The sequence below is a fragment of the Hydra viridissima genome, unplaced genomic scaffold (genome assembly GCF_058129835.1).
Source record: "Hydra viridissima isolate aposymbiotic clone 2 unplaced genomic scaffold, HvirCarnegie_v1 scaffold_1, whole genome shotgun sequence".
In the NCBI taxonomy this organism is placed as follows: domain Eukaryota; kingdom Metazoa; phylum Cnidaria; class Hydrozoa; order Anthoathecata; family Hydridae; genus Hydra; species Hydra viridissima.
Genome location: NW_028324300.1, coordinates 5,184,155 through 5,202,136, shown reverse-complemented (window position 1 = coordinate 5,202,136; position 17,982 = coordinate 5,184,155). Strand labels below are relative to the sequence as shown.

The 17,982-nt window shown below is 28.8% G+C and overlaps 2 protein-coding genes across 3 annotated transcripts; both read left to right on the top strand.

Moving 5' to 3' along the window:
• The first annotated feature begins 4,032 nt into the window (after nt 1-4,032).
• LOC149893011 (uncharacterized) lies at nt 4,033-7,188 on the top strand. 2 transcript variants are annotated; one of them, XM_090066501.1, is made up of 8 exons: nt 4,033-4,693; nt 5,134-5,238; nt 5,554-5,623; nt 5,995-6,119; nt 6,303-6,475; nt 6,572-6,636; nt 6,780-6,874; nt 6,996-7,188. In XM_090066501.1, the coding sequence occupies exons 5-8, from the start codon at nt 6,314-6,316 to the stop codon at nt 7,094-7,096; spliced, it is 423 nt and encodes a 140-aa protein (XP_089922627.1). In that variant the 5' UTR covers nt 4,033-4,693; nt 5,134-5,238; nt 5,554-5,623; nt 5,995-6,119; nt 6,303-6,313; the 3' UTR covers nt 7,097-7,188. The 2 variants fall into 2 exon arrangements, with proteins under 2 accessions (XP_089922627.1, XP_089922620.1); XM_090066494.1 differs by lacking the exon at nt 4,033-4,693 and having other exon boundaries at nt 5,038-5,238.
• Nucleotides 7,189-10,380: 3,192 nt separating this feature from the next.
• LOC149893010 (glycosylated lysosomal membrane protein-like) lies at nt 10,381-16,526 on the top strand. Its single transcript, XM_090086839.1, has 4 exons — nt 10,381-10,569; nt 13,674-14,096; nt 14,335-14,834; nt 16,300-16,526. The coding sequence occupies exons 1-4, from the start codon at nt 10,495-10,497 to the stop codon at nt 16,469-16,471; spliced, it is 1,170 nt and encodes a 389-aa protein (XP_089942965.1). The 5' UTR covers nt 10,381-10,494; the 3' UTR covers nt 16,472-16,526.
• Nucleotides 16,527-17,982: the final 1,456 nt, after the last annotated feature.

Below are 17,982 nucleotides of genomic sequence, written 5' to 3'. Positions count from 1 at the left end.
TTATTTTGTGAAATAAGAACTTAACAGATGAGTCTAGTTAAGTTTTATTAAAAAAGAAATATTTAAAACTCATCTGTTAAGTTCTTATTTTGTGAAAAAAACTTTTAACGTTCAAACGTTGTAACCATTTGAAGATGGCATCCCCCACAAACAGGAGGCCGTTGTAAACTTAACGAGATCGTAATTTTTAAAAGAAAAGAAATTTTTTTCAAAAAACTCTTAAATATTCTCCAATAAATTTCGATCTAGTTAAGATACTAAAAAAAGTTTTTTATTATTCCATAACATTTGGGAAGGGGGGGGGGGGGAAATGAGGGAGAGGAATTAATCTTTGGCAACATTCTACTCATCTCCTCAGATATAGTTATAACAGATTCATGGGGGTCAAGCAATTAACATGAAAAAAATTGAATTAAATTTGACAAAAAAAAAAGATGTTTTTTTTTTGTCAAATTCAATTCTATTTGGATAGGCAACAGTTATTTTGTTTGTTAGAGTAGGAAATGGATTTTTTTAAGTTATGCGAGCATTTCTTTTGTTCATAAATGCGTTGCATTATAACAGAAAGATTGTGTTAAAAATATAAGAACGATATAGACTATTATAGAAAATCATATACGGCTTAAAAACATAAAAACTATTCAGCCTTAAGTTTATTTTATACAAATGCAACTCAAAGTTGTAAAAGATGTGAAATGCAACTAGGTTGCCTACTAAACAAGTAGTTTGAACTCAAAAAATTATACCAAATTATATTAAAGTCTGTCGGATTCATCGAAAACTTTTGTACTCATCTAACCAGTCATTTCGACTTCCTTTTATTTATTAAAGATAACAGCAATAGAAGCAAGTTTTAAGCTTAGTTTTATATAGATAGACGTTCTTTATATATTAAGAAATAACGCGGACGATGAAAAGAAATTGAGATCATTTGCTTGACTACTTTAGTAAATGTATAACTCGAGATATAATAAATAATACAAAAATCAACTAGTTTTGCAGCTACCTAGAGCACATTGGTTTCATGTCCAGGCATTTTGGGGTCAATATTCCTTAAGTACGCGTAATTCAATTTTGGTTCACTAAATTTTGTTCTGGAGATTAAAGTCTCCATGTTGAGCCCCATTGTGGTTGACCTGTAGTAATCCAGGAAGAGGATCTAAGAAACTTGGTAAAAGCCAAACGGTTTGGGGGATCATGAAAAAACTGGGAGTCAGTCACCAAATTGTTTCGGATGGTTTGAAACGCATTGGAAAGGTGAAAAATCTCGAAAGGTGGGTGCCGCATGATGTGAACAATGGACAGAAATTTTCATGTTTTTAGGTTTGTGCTTCCTTGCTTCTGCGCAACCAAAACAGCCCTTTCTTGGATTGAATTATAAAGTGTGGTGAAAAGTGGATTCTTTACAATAACCGGAGACGTTCGAGGCAGTGCAGTCAATGTTCCATTTTAACAACTTAGGAGGAAAAAATTCCGAGCACAAATATGGACTAAAACTTTGCTAATTTAAAGTACTTATTGGCTTAGGATTCATGAAAATAATAAAAATGAAATGAAAAAGCATACATAACATTTTTTGAATTTTAAATCAGAGCAAATTTAAAGAACTTAAGGATTTTAAATTTTAATTTCAATATTAAAGAATTTTTATGAAAGAGGCATTTAAATTTATATTTTTCAATTAAATAACAAAACACATTTTGAAAGAGGCAAAAATTGATTACTCAGTTATTTGGTATCACTGGCGATGACATGTTCATCTAGTGAATCCTAGGAATTGCTCAAAAGTTCCTCAAAAACTTCACATAATTGTCTAACTTTGCTCATTTTCTAATAAATTTAACAATTCAAGATTCATTTTAATAAGCTTAGTTTTCGGGCTCTCAAACTTGCTGTAATCGGATCTAAAGTAACTAGCAGTCTGTTTAATAAATCCGTATTTATGTCGATTCGTAATGTTTTCCTCGTAAAATATTCCTTAAAATACCTGTTTTGTTTGTTTCTAGCCTCTTGAGCTTCTTAAGAATATTATCCGATCGGAAGAATGCACGTTTCCATAATGCCTCTGCCATGAAAACTTTATGAAGGGTAACAGGTATAGGATACCATCCATATTGTTCAATGTATAGGTCCCGAGTTTCTTTTGCGTATGTTTCAAATTTATCCAAACTGGTTTTACAATCCGAGCTTATGCATTCTAAAATAATTCCTAAGTGCTTTATTAATTCTAAGCGCACTCCTGTTATCTCAGCCGATGTCGTAGCATTTCTGGAAAATTTACGAGCATAGTTTCCATCATTTGTATTACCAATTTGCTGTTTGAGTGCTTCAATTAAAAAACCCAAATCAAGTCTAAACTTTTTCCGGACTTTTTCTTTCCGTGGCACCATTTCTTTATTTTCATTTCCAGTTACTTGCCATATTTTAATTTCTTAGCGGTATGAAACTTGAAGAACGCATTCAAAAATCCAGACATGAAAAAGTGATAATCGAAAGGATATATGTTCTTTTTTTTCTTTTCTTGATAATATATCTATATTATTCATTTTAGTAGGTTTTGCCCCACATATGTAACAGAATTGTGTGGAAGAAAATGATGACAGCACATTGCAAACTTTTCCGTCTATCATAAAAAGTATCATAGATGGTATTATCGTAATGTCAAGATCTCCTAAAGATACTTTGATGTGCGCATTCGTCGCCTTAAATTATTGACTTCATTAATTATTAAATCTGCAGATTCCTTCGCCAAAGCCAGTTTGATGGGGCAACAATACCGAGTAGATGATGTGGCAGGTTTTTCCCAAATAATGGTTTTGGTACCCATTATACCACTGATAGTTTGTATTGGCACCATAGAAATACAAAATAAACATTCTTCGGTTGAATCCTACTCCACAAACCTCTGCTTATATTGTATCTGCTCCGACCTATTGCATCCCTATTTAATGACGAAGCCGCATGTATTATCGTTATTTAGAAAAAATTTCTCTCTCCCTTCTTAAATTTAACAAAAGTGAAAGAGTGTGTGATCAATGAGAGCTTGTAGAGGTATTACTGCAGATGTTTCTGTTATCATAACTTTGTAGTAAGAGGGATATGTATTGCAATTTAAGATTCCGGCTTGCTCACGAATTCGTTGGTACTGTTGAGTAGAAAAATTAGCATCCATTGTTAGTGCAAGCTCTTGTTCCGCCGACAATGATGCTGGTTACTTTAGCGATGACTCCCGATTGTTTTTTTAAAATTGCACCATGATTCAGAGATGCAACCAAAAGTTCTTTAACAATGGAAGCTGAATCTTTTTTTCCTTCTTTCTTTAGCTTAATTTCCGTGGCCATTCTTTGCTCTTGGTTACTTGACTCCAGGAGATGTTGCAAAATGTACTTTTGAGCTTTAGAAGAATAGGTGTCCAGGAAGAGCTGTTGAGGTTTCCCTATTTTTTTCCCGTTTCATCTCAGATGTTTTATAAAAGCTTCTAATTTTATTTTTTATAAACTTTAAAGCAGCTTCAGCTTTTCCAATATCTTCTATTTCTTCAAGAACATATCTCATCATCGCATCAAACTTCGAAATTTTCGGGTTTCGTTCCCATATATCAAAAAGTGCCATCTGGGAAATCGAAGAAGCCTTTTTATAAAATAGAGTAAATATAACTAGTTCGCAAATATCCGCAAAATGCTTTTTTTGATTTGATAACTCGAAGGTTTGAGGTTTAATTTGCATGTAATCATGCAATAATATTCGGTAATATTACTCACTTTTTAAATGAATTCTACAAGTCAGTAAAAGGTTTTCATTAAAAGCTGAAAACATCAACGATATGAGACGATTTTAACAATCCTTATTTCAACATAATTTAAAATGAAGTTTCAGACGCGAAACATTTACAAAAAAGAACTATATTTTTGTTCTCATAGCTGTTCTACGACTTTAAAAATTCACGCATACTCAGAAAATTAATTAGCAGCTGCATCGCATTACAAAAAAAATCTGGTTTGGTTTTTAAATACTTTGGACTATCTGCTAACGAAATATAAAACAAATAAAAACTTTGAAATAACTTGAAAAAATGAACTTTTTCCTTCTAGATTGTTAAAATAACACAGTACAGTGGTTAGACGCTAACTGCCCTTCCCAAAGGTGAAAATCCACTAAAAAAAAGACTATGTCTGCCGGTGTGATCAGCTATAACTTCTTGGAACCAGGTCAAACAATCACTGAAAAGTCCAATTGTGCTGAAATCAACAAAATGAATGCAAAATAACGCCAGCAGCAACTAGGATTGGTCAACAGGCGTGGTCCGATTCACTTGACAACACTTGGCGACACGTTTCACAAATCATAGCTTGAAAATTAAATGAGTTGAGCGTCGAAGTTCTGCCTTACCCACCACACTCCCCAGACCAACTTCCACCTTTTAAAGTACTTCTATAACTTTCTCACTGGTAGAACAATCACCAATCATTGAATCAGAATAGTTCTCCTTTCGACTGATTTGAATAAGCATTACTAAAGCTGTTCAATGTTAAAGTTTACCTACTAAAACCGACAAGACTTTCTCGACAAGCTAATAGATGTAAAATAAAAAATAATAGAGATTATAAAAATAAAAAATGACCTCTCCGGCTTGATGTCATGGAAAATTTTTGATTTAAAGGTGAAATAGAAATAGAAAATATAGTTAACTAAGGTACACTTGATTGTTTCATCTCACGTTGATTTTATATACATATACATACATATATATATGTATATATATATATATATATATATATATATATATATATATATATATATATATATATATATATATATATATATATATATTTATATATTTATATATTTATATATATATATATATGTATATATATATATATATGTATATATATATATATATATATATATATATATATATATATATATATATATATATATATATATATGTATATATATATATATATATATATATATATATATATATATATATATGTATATATATGTATGTATGTATGTATGTATGTATGTATGTATGTATGTATGTATGTATGTATGTATGTATGTATGTATGTATGTATGTATGTATGTATGTGCTGGTTAATGTTGGATTTATAAGAGTTTTGATTCTTTTAGATAATATGGAGGAATTAAAAGAATATTGTTACACCACAGCAGCAAAGGAAGAAGATGAAATAGAAATTTGTGTTTCCAAAAATACCTTTAAAGTGAAAAGTAATGGTAATGGTATAATTACATTTAATTATTTTTATTTGTTTAATGTCAAATCTATATTGTAAATTAATGTTTGTATAAATACTAAAAGAAAAATAAATAATAAAACTATTATGTTTTAGAGTTACCTGATTTTCCTTTTCCTCTGCCAGTTTTTAAATCTGTGTTGAAAAAAATCATTTGACTCTAATTTGTTATCTGGATCTACTTTCAAACAATCTAATCTGTGTTCTGGTACACTTTGTCTCTTAATTTTCAATTTTTTCAAAATTAGAATTTATATATTTTTAATCTACACTATTACTGAATTCTTATTTTTAGCTGACAATTTTTTACCTCTACATTAAACTACAGAGGAACAATCACCTTCATATTCTGGTGCGCTATATATGTATGTATTATGAATTTTCTACTATATTTTTTGTTCATTAAAGTTGCAATATTCTTTTTTTGTTAACTTTATCTTTGCCTACTTTATTTTTACCTTCACAATCAACTGAAATGGAACAATCAAATTTTTTTTAAATATAATTTTTTTTTTATAGACTCTAAATTAAAAAATTGCAAGTTCCCCTTTCCTCTTACCCTTCACCTTTTGTGGTCTGAAAGAGCTAAAGTCTCAGCCTTGGACAGGCATTCAAATAAGAAAAAAATGTAATAATAATAACAACAAAGTACAAAAAAATTTTAAAAAAGATTTGTTGTAGATTAAAAAAATAACTATTTTTTACTTATATATATAATTTTTTTTTTTTGCTTTAGTTATACCTCATACATCAGAACCAAACAAAAAGCTTCAGAAAACAGACATACAAGAAAAAACCATGATTGAAGCGCTTTAAATATAGAGAAGTCACTTAAAAATAAGTTTCCTATGGAAGTTGGAAGTAAGCTCTTTAACATTTACTTGATTTTTTTATTTGGAGTAAGTAAAATGTGGAGAGTGTTTGTACTCACATTTGGATTTTTTTTAGGTATAAGAATAATAGTTTTTAGATAATTTTGAAATTGTACTATTAAATGTTTCATATTCCATATATTTCTTTTTTCATTTTCTTCATATAATTTATAATATTAGCACATGATGTTCAAGATGGTTTCAAAGGTTCTTGAAAACCAGGAGCTCATTTTAGCTATAAACAAACAACCCCATAGTAATTTTGCAATCAAGAAATTAGACACTATTGCAGAGTATGAGAATTTTATCAAAAATTTATGGGATGATTGTGTTCGACTTGATTTGGTAAATCTCTATCCATATATAAAACTTTATAATCCATATAAACTAAAAGTGAAAATAGTTATTTTTGTATAATTATTTTGCCAAACTTTTATTTAGGTTAAACAGCTCAGTTTTTTAGGTGCAGAAGATTTTAAACAACTGACAAGATTGGTCATGAATAGGTTTTTTTATTATATTTTGTATAGCAATCATTTTTCGTATTTGTTGTAAATATTTTTTTTATGTATAGTAATTATGGAAATCAATAATTATAAATTGTTCAATATTTTTCATAAATTTTATTTTTATTCGATATGTTTTTTAGATTACTTACAAATAACCTGTTGACACAGTTCAACTTAAAAGGTTCTGGTGGAAAGATTGGTTTATTATCAACTAAATTGTATGACTTAATAGAAGGTAATCTAAAATAAGTTAAAACTATTTAACTTTTAATTTAGTTAAAAATCTATGTTAAGTTAAATTTATTTCCAATATATTTGATAAATATATCCTACATGATGCTTTATTTGATTTTTAGAAGTTGTAAAAAGAAGATTTGAAAAGGTTTCAAATGCTGAAATTAAACAGCAAATTGGACGGTATTGTAAAAATACTCCTTCACAGCAAAAAACAAAATAAAAAATATATATTCTTTTTTATTGTTATATTTTGTATATATTAGTATATGTTGTAAAAGTTGTTAAATAGAAAGATACTTGGTAACAATCCAACTAACTGTATTATATGTACCTTTTTAAATTATTTGCGTTTTTTTTTTTTTAATTTTTTAAATAAATTTCTTTTTCTTCTTTAATAACGTTTTTAAAAAACAAAGTAAGAACTTGAACTTGCTTAATGGTGTTTTTAATGTTGTCAAGTACCCATTATAATATGTAGTAGCAACTTAAATATACCATTAATACTACACAGTTTTCTTAAAATATAATTCAATAAATCTTTAGGCCGTCTTAAGTAAGACGTCTTTAAACAATCTTGAAAAGACGTCTTTAAGACGACTGAAAGACGTCTTTTTGTTTGCTGGACATCAATTTCGGAAAGGAAAAAAAAATTCGGGAAGGAAAGAAAAACTTTCTAATAAGGACCGTCGTAATCTACTCGAATTGTTGCCAAGAACCATCGAACAACAATTGTTAACGTTGCTGTCAAACATAATTAGCATCTCAAAAGTTCAATTTCTATGAAAAATGTCCGTCCAGAGCTTCATAATGCCAGATTTTATGGTGGGGCTGCTATCCTGAAACCTTTGCTCACAATAACAAACTTTAGAAAACGTTTAGAGTGGTGTAAAAATCACCAGGGCTGCTCCATGGAGCAGTGGAAGAATATAATATTCTCAAATGAATCATCATTAACGCTATTTCCGACCACTGGTCGAGTTTACGTCTGGAGGCAGCCTTAAGAAGTATATAACCTAACTGCCTTCTTCTTACTGTGAAACATGTAGTAGGATCTGTGATGATCTGGGGAGCAATCTCGTGGAAATTAACCGACTCATCAGTTTTTCTTTGTGGTGAAATCAATACTTATGACAATTTGACTATTTTATCTGATCAAATCCATTCAATGATCTTAGAACTGTTCCCGGAATGAGACGCAATATTCCAGGATGACATTGCCTTAATCCACACCACTTAAGTAATCTCATAATGACGTGATATTAGAACACACTCAACGTTTTCACGACTCTATGCCTCGCCGGATTCAATCTGTTTATTAAATATATTTTTTACTCTTTATAAGAATTTATTTTTTTTGTTTTTGAAGGTGTTTCCATTATTTTGGTCAACCGCTGTATATATCATGGGGATTCTAGAAGGAAGAAGTTTACCAGTCTAAAGTTAGAATGGATAGTCAAGATATATTCTAATTACTGAGGAATAATAAAAGTATATATACAATTTACACAATAGGTTGATAATAGATACCCTCCGCGAAAGGAATTTGATTTAATGATATTGCTTTACCGAATGAACCGATTTTTGACGGTTAAATAACATGCAAAAAAATTGTAATATTTATGTAGCTATTTATGTAGCTATTCATGTAGCTATTTACGTCGCTATTTACGTCGCTATTTATGTAGCTATTTGTTTGGCTTTTACTCGCTTTCACAAACAAAATTCTCTCGAAAGTCATTTTTTAATGAGCAAATTCGAATTGGAAATTTCTAATTATGTTAAACATGATTTTCATCTTCGTCTTTTAAGGGTTAAAAAAAAAAAAAATTTATATATTTTTAACAAGATTACAACATAATAAGTATCTTTATAATTTCCTGTTGAATAGTCAGTAATAACTAAAAATTCATGGCTACAACAACTTATAAGTTGCTAGTTTTCAAGTATTCAGAACTATTTACAGTTATTTGAACTTGTTTTTCTGTGTCCTTTGTTTCAAAACAAAGGGAACTTTTATTTTGATATCGTTAAATTTTAAAACCACTCTGCAGTTTGGAATCAAAATGGTTTTTATAAATTTCAATATGTGTTCCCTTGGTTTTGTTGGGTAGTGTACATATAGTTATTGCCCATCTAGAAGAAAGCCACCTGTCATCACAACCAAGCTTGTAAATTTCATCAGAAGGAGGATTGGCATAATCACCATTAGGTTCATGAGAGAGACGGTTACAGTTGACCCTGTTTTTAACAAATGTACTATCCAAAGAAGAAATCCAAAGATTTATTTGATAAAATCAGGTCAGTTCAAAATTCAAGGCGTTCAGCCTGTTTTCTAATTTTCATTCTAACTGTATGAAATTGTTAAAAAAAATTGCTACTTTTCTTTTTCCAGTCAGGCCTGAGGGGAGGGGCCAAAGAGCTATTTTGACTAGGGCATGAAGACCCATAAATCTAGGCCAACTTTTTTAAAACCAGCTTGTTAATAATCAAAACAAAAATTTTTATGCTAAGAGTAGTTACATTGATTAATGCCTGCAAGATTTATCAACCTATTTTGAAAATAGATAAAACAATTCGAAAACAATTCTGTTACTTACTGAAGATAAGGAAGTATTAAAACAGATATCAATATCCAAGGAGGATACTCATGGCGTACCACGCCTTTAGCTTCAATAACAGCTTCATTAATTGGGTTAAGGATGTTAGAACACCGCTATATATTGGCCTGAAAGGGCATCAACAATATCAGTTTTAAATTTTGAAAAATGTTAACCGGTAAATGCCAGTACGCATATTTTCTTCGGATTATTTACCGGAGCTTGTTTATTCTAGGTGCAGTAATATCGGATAGTATACCGGCGTTATGGTCAATCACATGAATTTTTCAATTCTCTCATATTTCTCTTTGCATTTTGTTTGTGCTTTAAGTTTTGTAAATACATACCTAAGAGCTGCAGTTTATCTACTTCTCTATAGCTCATGTATTAAAATATAAGAAGTAGGAATAATTTTTTAACATTAGTAAATAAATTAGAGTTGTTGTATACTAATATTTAAAAAAATCAAGATTGATGGCTGTTATATATTTATAATATAACCGAAATGGATGGTTAACATATACATCCATCCATCCATCCATCCATCCATACATACATACATACATACATACATACATACATACATACATACATACATACATACATACATACATACATACATACATACATACATACATACATACATACATACATACATACATACATACATACATACATACATACATACATACATACATACATACATACATACATACATACATACATACATACATACATATATACATGCATGCATACATACATACATACATACATACATACATACATACATACATACATACATACATACATACATACATACATACATACATACATACATACATACATACATACATACATGCATACATACATACATACACACATACATACATACACACAATACATGTAAAATATGTTTGTGTGTAATATTTAAATCTTTTTTTAGATATACGAAGTTATGATATATGAATTTTTAGATATATGAATTTAGATATATGAATAGAAAACTTAAATATCAGAAAAAATGCACCTGAATTTGTTGTTACTTTGTGCAACAATTCACTTGATACTATCTACCGAAGATAATTTACAGCGGAAGGTATGTATAAATATCAAATAACCATTTGGTTGTCTATATCAATCCAAAATCCATTTTACTTAGATATAAATCAATTAATGCATATTCAGAGCACTTTATTCTAATATGGTGTACAGGACAATTGAAGTTAGTTTTTATATTGAGTTGTAAGAATTATTTAAATTACTAATAAATTCTCCATGATTTTTAAACCACTATTTAAATTTAATTTTAAACTGTCCTATTCTTACAGTCAGGCAGGGTAATAGTATGACAGTTAAAATTGCAATGGAATAACAGGATGCCTCAATAATTCTCAAAAAAGTTATTACATTTTTTTTCATGCTCAATTAGCATAATTGTGCTTTACTAAAATCAAGAAAATAATTTGAATGACTCACAGATCTGACCTCATTACAAAAAAAAATGTTAAAGTTTGTATATTTCTTAAAATAAAAAAGAATTTTCTTCACTTAAAATAGATATAAAAATTAAATGACCACACTTTGGTTTTTTGGTTCTCTGACCACAAGCTGGTGATCAGAGATAGCTGTTATTTCTATAATTCTGAAATTGGATTTGGCCAAAGGCATTGGATTTCCTGGAAAAAAGATCCTATTATTAACATATATACAAAATTCAAGTTGGGGTAGTTACAGGACATTGATATTTTTTATAAAACATGCATTAGAATTACTTTATATATAATTAATTTGTATTTCTTATATTAGCTAACTAGTGTCTGTACTATTTTTTAATGTTTTATATTTTTGGTCATTTGATTGTAATCAAAACTAGCTTGTTTTATTATGATTATTTTTATTCAAAAATTTTGTTTCATAATTTCCTCTTTAGTTTTCTAAACCAATATTCAATCTATTTACTTAAATGTTATGAAAGTTAATTGAGCTTAAGGAATTGTGATACTAGTGTGACAGCTACCTATTGTAGCTTTGTAGCAGATAATGCTATATAGATATGTCAGTAACTAAATGGTTTAGTTTTGTGGCTAATGATATCCTAAAGATATAATTAGTCACAAGGCTAAAACTAGCTGCTGATTAAAATAAGCTAGTGATCCTTATTGCCTTATTGCTATCACCATTGTTGCAATTGCTGCTAATTTGTTGCTGGTTCATTTTCTACCAGGTTACCATTGTAAACATTTCAATTAGCATTTAACAAGGTGCACAATAGCTTGCTATGCTGCTAATAACCTTTCATATTCTTTTAGGTTTAATACTACACTTATTAGATCTTCTAGAGCAAGACTGGAGTATGTCCCATAATTACCCCCCATAGATGTTCTGTTTTTCCCCCAAAGTCTGGGGTAGTTACAGGACACCTAAGATCAGTAATATCTTCTGAACTAAAAGTTCTAGTTCCAAATCATTTTGAGAACTGTCAGATCTATAGCTAAAGAACATATGCAGAAAAAAGTTACAGCAAAATTCCACTGTCTTCCTAAATAATTCAAGGTTTGTTGATTTTTCCTGTAATTACCCTGCTTGACTCTTAACTGAAGATGATCCAAGCATAACTTGGCTCCTCATTCTGCATCATTATTGGTAAATTATGAGTGAGTACCCAAGATCTTTTCCTGTTATATGACAAACTCTGAATTCTATTTATTAGATCAGTAGGCTTTCTAGAATTGGTAGCAAATGGCTTTTCCACACCCATTAATCATTTGGAGAAAGTTTAATAGAAAAGAAACTAAAAACAGGCATCATCTCCTTTTTTTTTTTTTTTTTTAAGTGTTTGAAATAATTACATTCCTGCATTTACCTAAATTAAAAAGTATGTCTGTAAGTAAATAAAACATATAAGATAAAATACCTATGTATTTTGATAATTGTAGCTCATTTGTAATAGATAGGACAATCAGCTAACATATTCCTCTGGCAGATTGTAAAACATAATTGTTCACTCTGTATGTTGCTGTCACCCTGCAATCTTTTGGAAATATTTAACATCCTTGATGTTTAGAATTGCTAAATTCTGGTCTAAGAAACTGAGCAGATGAGCTAAACAATCTTAGGTAATCATATCAAAAGCTCAAGTTTCCAATTATCTTGTTTTTGTTACATTATATATGTTATTGCTATTTAAGCTGCAAATTTTACCAATCAAGCTGTTGTTCACATTTTTCTATTATATAAACAACATCTACTAAATAATTAGTAGTATGTGAATGTCAAGATGTATCAATTTTGTTTTTAAGATATTTGAATCAGTTGTTACATAATGTTCATTATTGAATATTATGTCATTTTTCATACTTTTCAAAAAGATAATTTTCTCTTCAAAACTCCTCAATTCACTTTTTGCAATTCTTTTTTTAGTACATCATCACTTGGTTGTTCTTTTGACACTAAATTTGAACAATGAATTTGGCATTAAAATCGGAAAAACCTTTATAAGTTTATAAGTTAATCAGAGCTGATTACTTCCACAACCATAAAATCATTGAGGAAGTTAAAATTAGAAATATTGCAATTCCATCAATATTCTGCAATGTCCCTTAACTCATTTTGTCTAACTGTAAAAAAACTCTATAAAAAGCCTTTTCTTTCTTCTGACCTTTCCAATGTTATAGACCAAGTATGCATAGGAGTAAGTGAAACACCATTTAACATGGCTCTTTTTTCCTTTTTTTTTTAAAAAAAAAAAAACTGTCAATAAAATGGGACATATCAGTCAATTAAAAAAAGATGTGCTTTGTAGGATGATCAAATCATTGAATAAGAAACAGGAAGAAGCAAGTGTAGACTTATGAACAAAAGTATGCTTGTGTCATTCAGCATTAAAGATCTTTTGCCCTTACTAGGATTTTTTTTGTTTTGTATTAAAAATAAAAAAAAATCCTTAAAAGGATTTCCCAAGTAAAACTGTACACAAAATTTAATAAGTCAAAAATCTTTTTTTATTTGTAATCAGTTTTTGTTCAAAATTTCATGTTTATGTAATTACTTGTTTTAAGATATCACCAATGTTGTTATTATCATTATTTTTACTCTTATTATTTTCATATATTATTATATATTGCCTATTATTAAATGGAATTAGCTTTGTATTTAATGGAGGAAAAAATATTTTTCTTCTGTATTTCTTATTTTTCACAGGTGGAAAAAAATGTAATAAATGTAACTTGTTCAAATGCATCATACGAATTGGTTCATATAACAAGCACCAGTTCTTCAAATAAAGATAATGTAATTCATTATCTGATATCAACCATAAATATACCTACTATTATCATAAAGCAAGTTTTTAATTCAACAAGCCTTACAATAAATGAGGCCAACATATGTAACAAAACAGGAGAAGCATTTACTTTTTCGGATGGCAATAAAGATTATTCTGGCATTGTTATAAACCGTATTATTCCTTACAATGATACATCAGACAATGTGTTATTACCGAAAGAAGCTTATATTGGTGCTGATGTAATGCCTGACTTTAAATGGAATTTAATTTCTGGAGATAACAAGAGTGTGTTTTTTAATGGAGAAAGTTTTAACAAAACGAGTCTGCTTTATTTTAATGTATGTTTGTTTGTTGTTTTTTTTTGTTTTCTTTTTTTTTTGTTTTTGTTTTTTTTTTCTTTTTTTTTTGTTTGTTTTGCTTTTTTGTTTTCTTTTTTCCAGTTATTTAATCAAGTTTCTTTTAAAAGAAAAAATTTAATGTATTTTTTAATTTATTCCTGTTTTACAAAAGATTTTTATTATCATTTAAGTAAAACGTAAATAGTTATAGTTTTCTGTTTTGTTTTTTTTTTTTCAGACAAAAATTTGTAATGCAGCTGGTCGTGCAAAGGATCTTCCTCATAACAAATTCCATGCTAATGTTTCTGAGTTCACACTTATTTTGAAAGATTTTTTTGCTGGAAATTTTTTACGTTATGCTATTGAAGTTGCTTTCTTTAGTTCACATCAAAGTGAGTCAGCTGGAAAATATTTTACTACTAGCTCAATTGATGATGAATACACTCCTGGTATATTTAAGCTTTGGCAAGTTAATTTTCCAATGACTGAATCGCAAACATTTGCATCATGGAAACCTGTTGTTTATATGAAAAAAGATTATTCAAGGCAAACACAGTCTTTGTTGTATCAATTTGGTACTGATTCTAAGTCATTAGGTACACAAGGAAAATTAAGTACTTATAGCTTTACAAAGTGGAGTATAGCTACTGGTATAAAAGGTGTTACATTTTATGCCTTAAATATTACTTTTGGAATGCCTAAAGATGGCTGGTACAAGGAAACAAATTTTTCAAGCTGGTATGATTTTTTTTTTAACTCTCTATATATAATATATTAAATGTTACTTAAACCCTTTTAGTTCATAATTAAATTTTAGTTAGGGTTGACTGAGTGTTGTTAATCTCAAGAGAAAAAAAAAGTGACAATTTCACAGCAAATGTTATATTAACAGGCATTAATATCTAGAAGAAGAAAAATCTAGGAAGGAGATATTGATACATTGACATTACAAAAATGTTATCAGCTGAAAATGAAATTTACTTAAATGATTATTTCAAAGTTATTAATTTAAACTGATCATTCTTACTTTTTTATTTTATAACATTGTTTATGTCATTCAATTACTTTTAAAAAACTTTTCAAAAATTCTTTTCTTTTAAATTGTGTTTTTAATTTTAAGTTAGTTACTTTACTTTGAAAAATGGCTGGTAGGTCAAGACACAATTTTTGACGAGGTTTTACTTGCAACAGAAATTCTTTATAAGAATACTACAATATTAGTCTTACTTGTAGAGTTAAATGATTTCTCTGTTTTGCAATTTGCAGTTAGGAAACAATTAGAGACAAACAATCTAAATTGTTCAATCTGTAACATGCCATCCTCATTGAACAAATATAGGTAAAACCAAGATGGATGGAGGTGGCATTGTAATGCAGACAATTTTTGTCAAGTTGTGCTCCATTGGTTCATTTTTTGCAAAGAGTCTTCTATCTCTAAACACTAATTTTGCTTTTTTTTATGTAGTGCTTTGATTTTATACAGACACAAATTACTTAAGAATTTTGCTTTTCCAGAAAAACAATTATAGATTTGTGCAACTTTATGAGAGAAATTTTTGAACAACAGAAGAAAATCTATAGCAACTCAGAAGCTTAGATGAAAATGGCAATCAAATAGATGTTGAGATTGATGAGTTGACTTATTTTTATCAGAAATATAATTGAGGTCACTGGTGGCAGGTTCATTAGGTTTTTGGAGCTATAGAGTAACATTCGGAACAATAATGTCTTGTAGGGGTGCCTGACAGATGTCAACAAACATTGCTACCCTAATAGAATGATAGATTTTACCTGGTAGTTGAATAATCTCTGATGATTGGACATTTTATGTTAATATTCCACAAATTTCAAATGGTATTTATATACATCAGGTCATTGGTCAAAAAAGGATCTTTGTTGATCCCAACGACCCATATTACTTATGATGTTATTTTGTAGCGCTCTTTTTTTAGGGGTTTTATAAAAAATTTTTTGAAATATTAAGATAATAAACTGAAATATAAACAATTTTTTTTTTCTTTTTATAAATTTAATTTACTATTTTAACAAGAAATAATTTTTTGAATAATTTAACTTAATGAAACAGACATTTTCTTTTTAACTTTTTCTCCATTAAATTTTTTTTTCTATAAAATATGTAGGTGACTTTTTGATATAAAAATTGTCTTCCTTATAAAAATATAGTTTGGGTTGTGTTATTTAGGACCGGTATGATTGGTTATGGTGATACTCCCATAGACTCAATTTCCCAGGTGGTTTTTATAATCATAGGTATTTGTTTTGGAGCGCCAGTTGTACTCATACTTGTTGGCATCTTTACATTACTAATTAGGCGAGTTAAATTTAGCAATAATCATTATAGTGCAATTAATTAATAGACGTTTGATTTTTTTTTTTTTTTTTTTTTTGATTACCTGCTCTTTTGCGTTCCTGATTTGTTAATGAAAAAATATCTTTTTAATAATTTGATAGTAGTTATAAGTATTTTAAATAAGATTTTTTATTGGATTTGTCATTATAGGCATTTTGGTATCTTTTTTAAATAAAAACCGAACTCAGAGAAATCTCAGTAACACAAATGTTTTATTGCCTTCATTTGTGTTTTATGATATCAAAAGATCTTGTTACGATTTAACTTCATATAATGTATATATTTTTGTCAAAATATTAAAAATATTTTTATAAGTAAAATTTTCTATTTTGTTTATGTAAATGAAAGAGATTTTTCTTTATTGCAGTCCTCCCATTTTGTCCCAAAATTTTGGTAATTTGTCCCAAAATTTTATTAATTTGTCCCAATATTTTTTATTAACTTGTATGAATTTTTTTCAGCATATGGTAGTTATAGAATAGTCACTATTAAATTAGTAAAGTATCTAGTAAAAGCAAATCATATCAATTGGCACAATATGTCTCCAATATGGTAGTTCATATAATAGTGTCTCCAATATGTAGTTCATATAATAGTGTCTCCAATATGTAGTTCATATAATAGTGTCTCCAATATGTAGTTCATATAATAGTGTCTCCAATATGTAGTTCATAGTGAGTAGGAGTCAGTTCTTGGAATTTTAACATTGACTCAACTGCAATTGATATTTGATTTTTCTTTAAACATTTTGCTAGCAGAAGAAGAGCAGTCAATAAGAGCTAAGTACTAAAAAGAGTCAAAGTACTAAAAAGAGTCAAAGTACTAAGAAGATCAATAAATTGAATAGCTAAAAAGTTATTTCAATCTTCACTCAGAGATCTTTCAATGAGATAGGTGACACTCAGAAGAATGTGATTTTTAGAAAATCTCAGATTTTAAAAGTTTTTGTATTTTTTAAAATTCCTTCCAACAACAACAACAACATCTTTTTAACTGTCAGAGACACCGAATGATGGAAGTGAATCACAGATGCTTTGCCGAATGAAATATCAATGTTCTTTTTTTACTGCCTTTATAGCAAATGACGTTTTTTAAAGATACTTCCATTAATTAAACCAAGAATTCATCTGATTTGCTCTGAAATGTCGAAATTGCCGGCAATACTGATGTCCAAGTTCGTTAAAATTAAGCTTTTATATTTTAATGATAATGACAGCAAATCCACTAAGGGTATTAACGAGTTGCTGATGTTAATGTGTGCGACACAAAAAGTTGTAAATCATAGAAACCATTTGAAATTAGATCAATAGCTAAACCTTGTTTTTCCAGAGGCTTCGTGGTACTTTCAAATTCATTGAACTTCAGTTGATTCGGATATTATAGAGGCTTTGATGTTTGCAAAGAATAGAAAATTAAGGCATGAATCCATACTTGATATTTCCATGACAAATTTTTTCTTAAAATCTGTTAACTTAGCTCACTCATGCTACAAAGCTGACCAGCAAGCAAAGCCTA

Excerpts from the sequence above, each read along its gene's own strand:
- LOC149893010 (XM_090086839.1), top strand. The coding sequence starts at position 10,495 with ATGCACCTGAATTTGTTGTTACTTTGTGCAACAATTCACTTGATACTA. Across the intron at positions 10,570-13,673 it reads AAGATAATTTACAGCGGAAG|GTGGAAAAAAATGTAATAAA; the intron begins GTATGTATAAAT and ends TATTTTTCACAG. Across the intron at positions 14,097-14,334 it reads CGAGTCTGCTTTATTTTAAT|ACAAAAATTTGTAATGCAGC; the intron begins GTATGTTTGTTT and ends TTTTTTTTTCAG.
- LOC149893011 (XM_090066501.1), top strand. The coding sequence starts at position 6,314 with ATGATGTTCAAGATGGTTTCAAAGGTTCTTGAAAACCAGGAGCTCATT. Across the intron at positions 6,476-6,571 it reads ATTGTGTTCGACTTGATTTG|GTTAAACAGCTCAGTTTTTT; the intron begins GTAAATCTCTAT and ends ACTTTTATTTAG. Across the intron at positions 6,637-6,779 it reads ACAAGATTGGTCATGAATAG|ATTACTTACAAATAACCTGT; the intron begins GTTTTTTTATTA and ends TATGTTTTTTAG.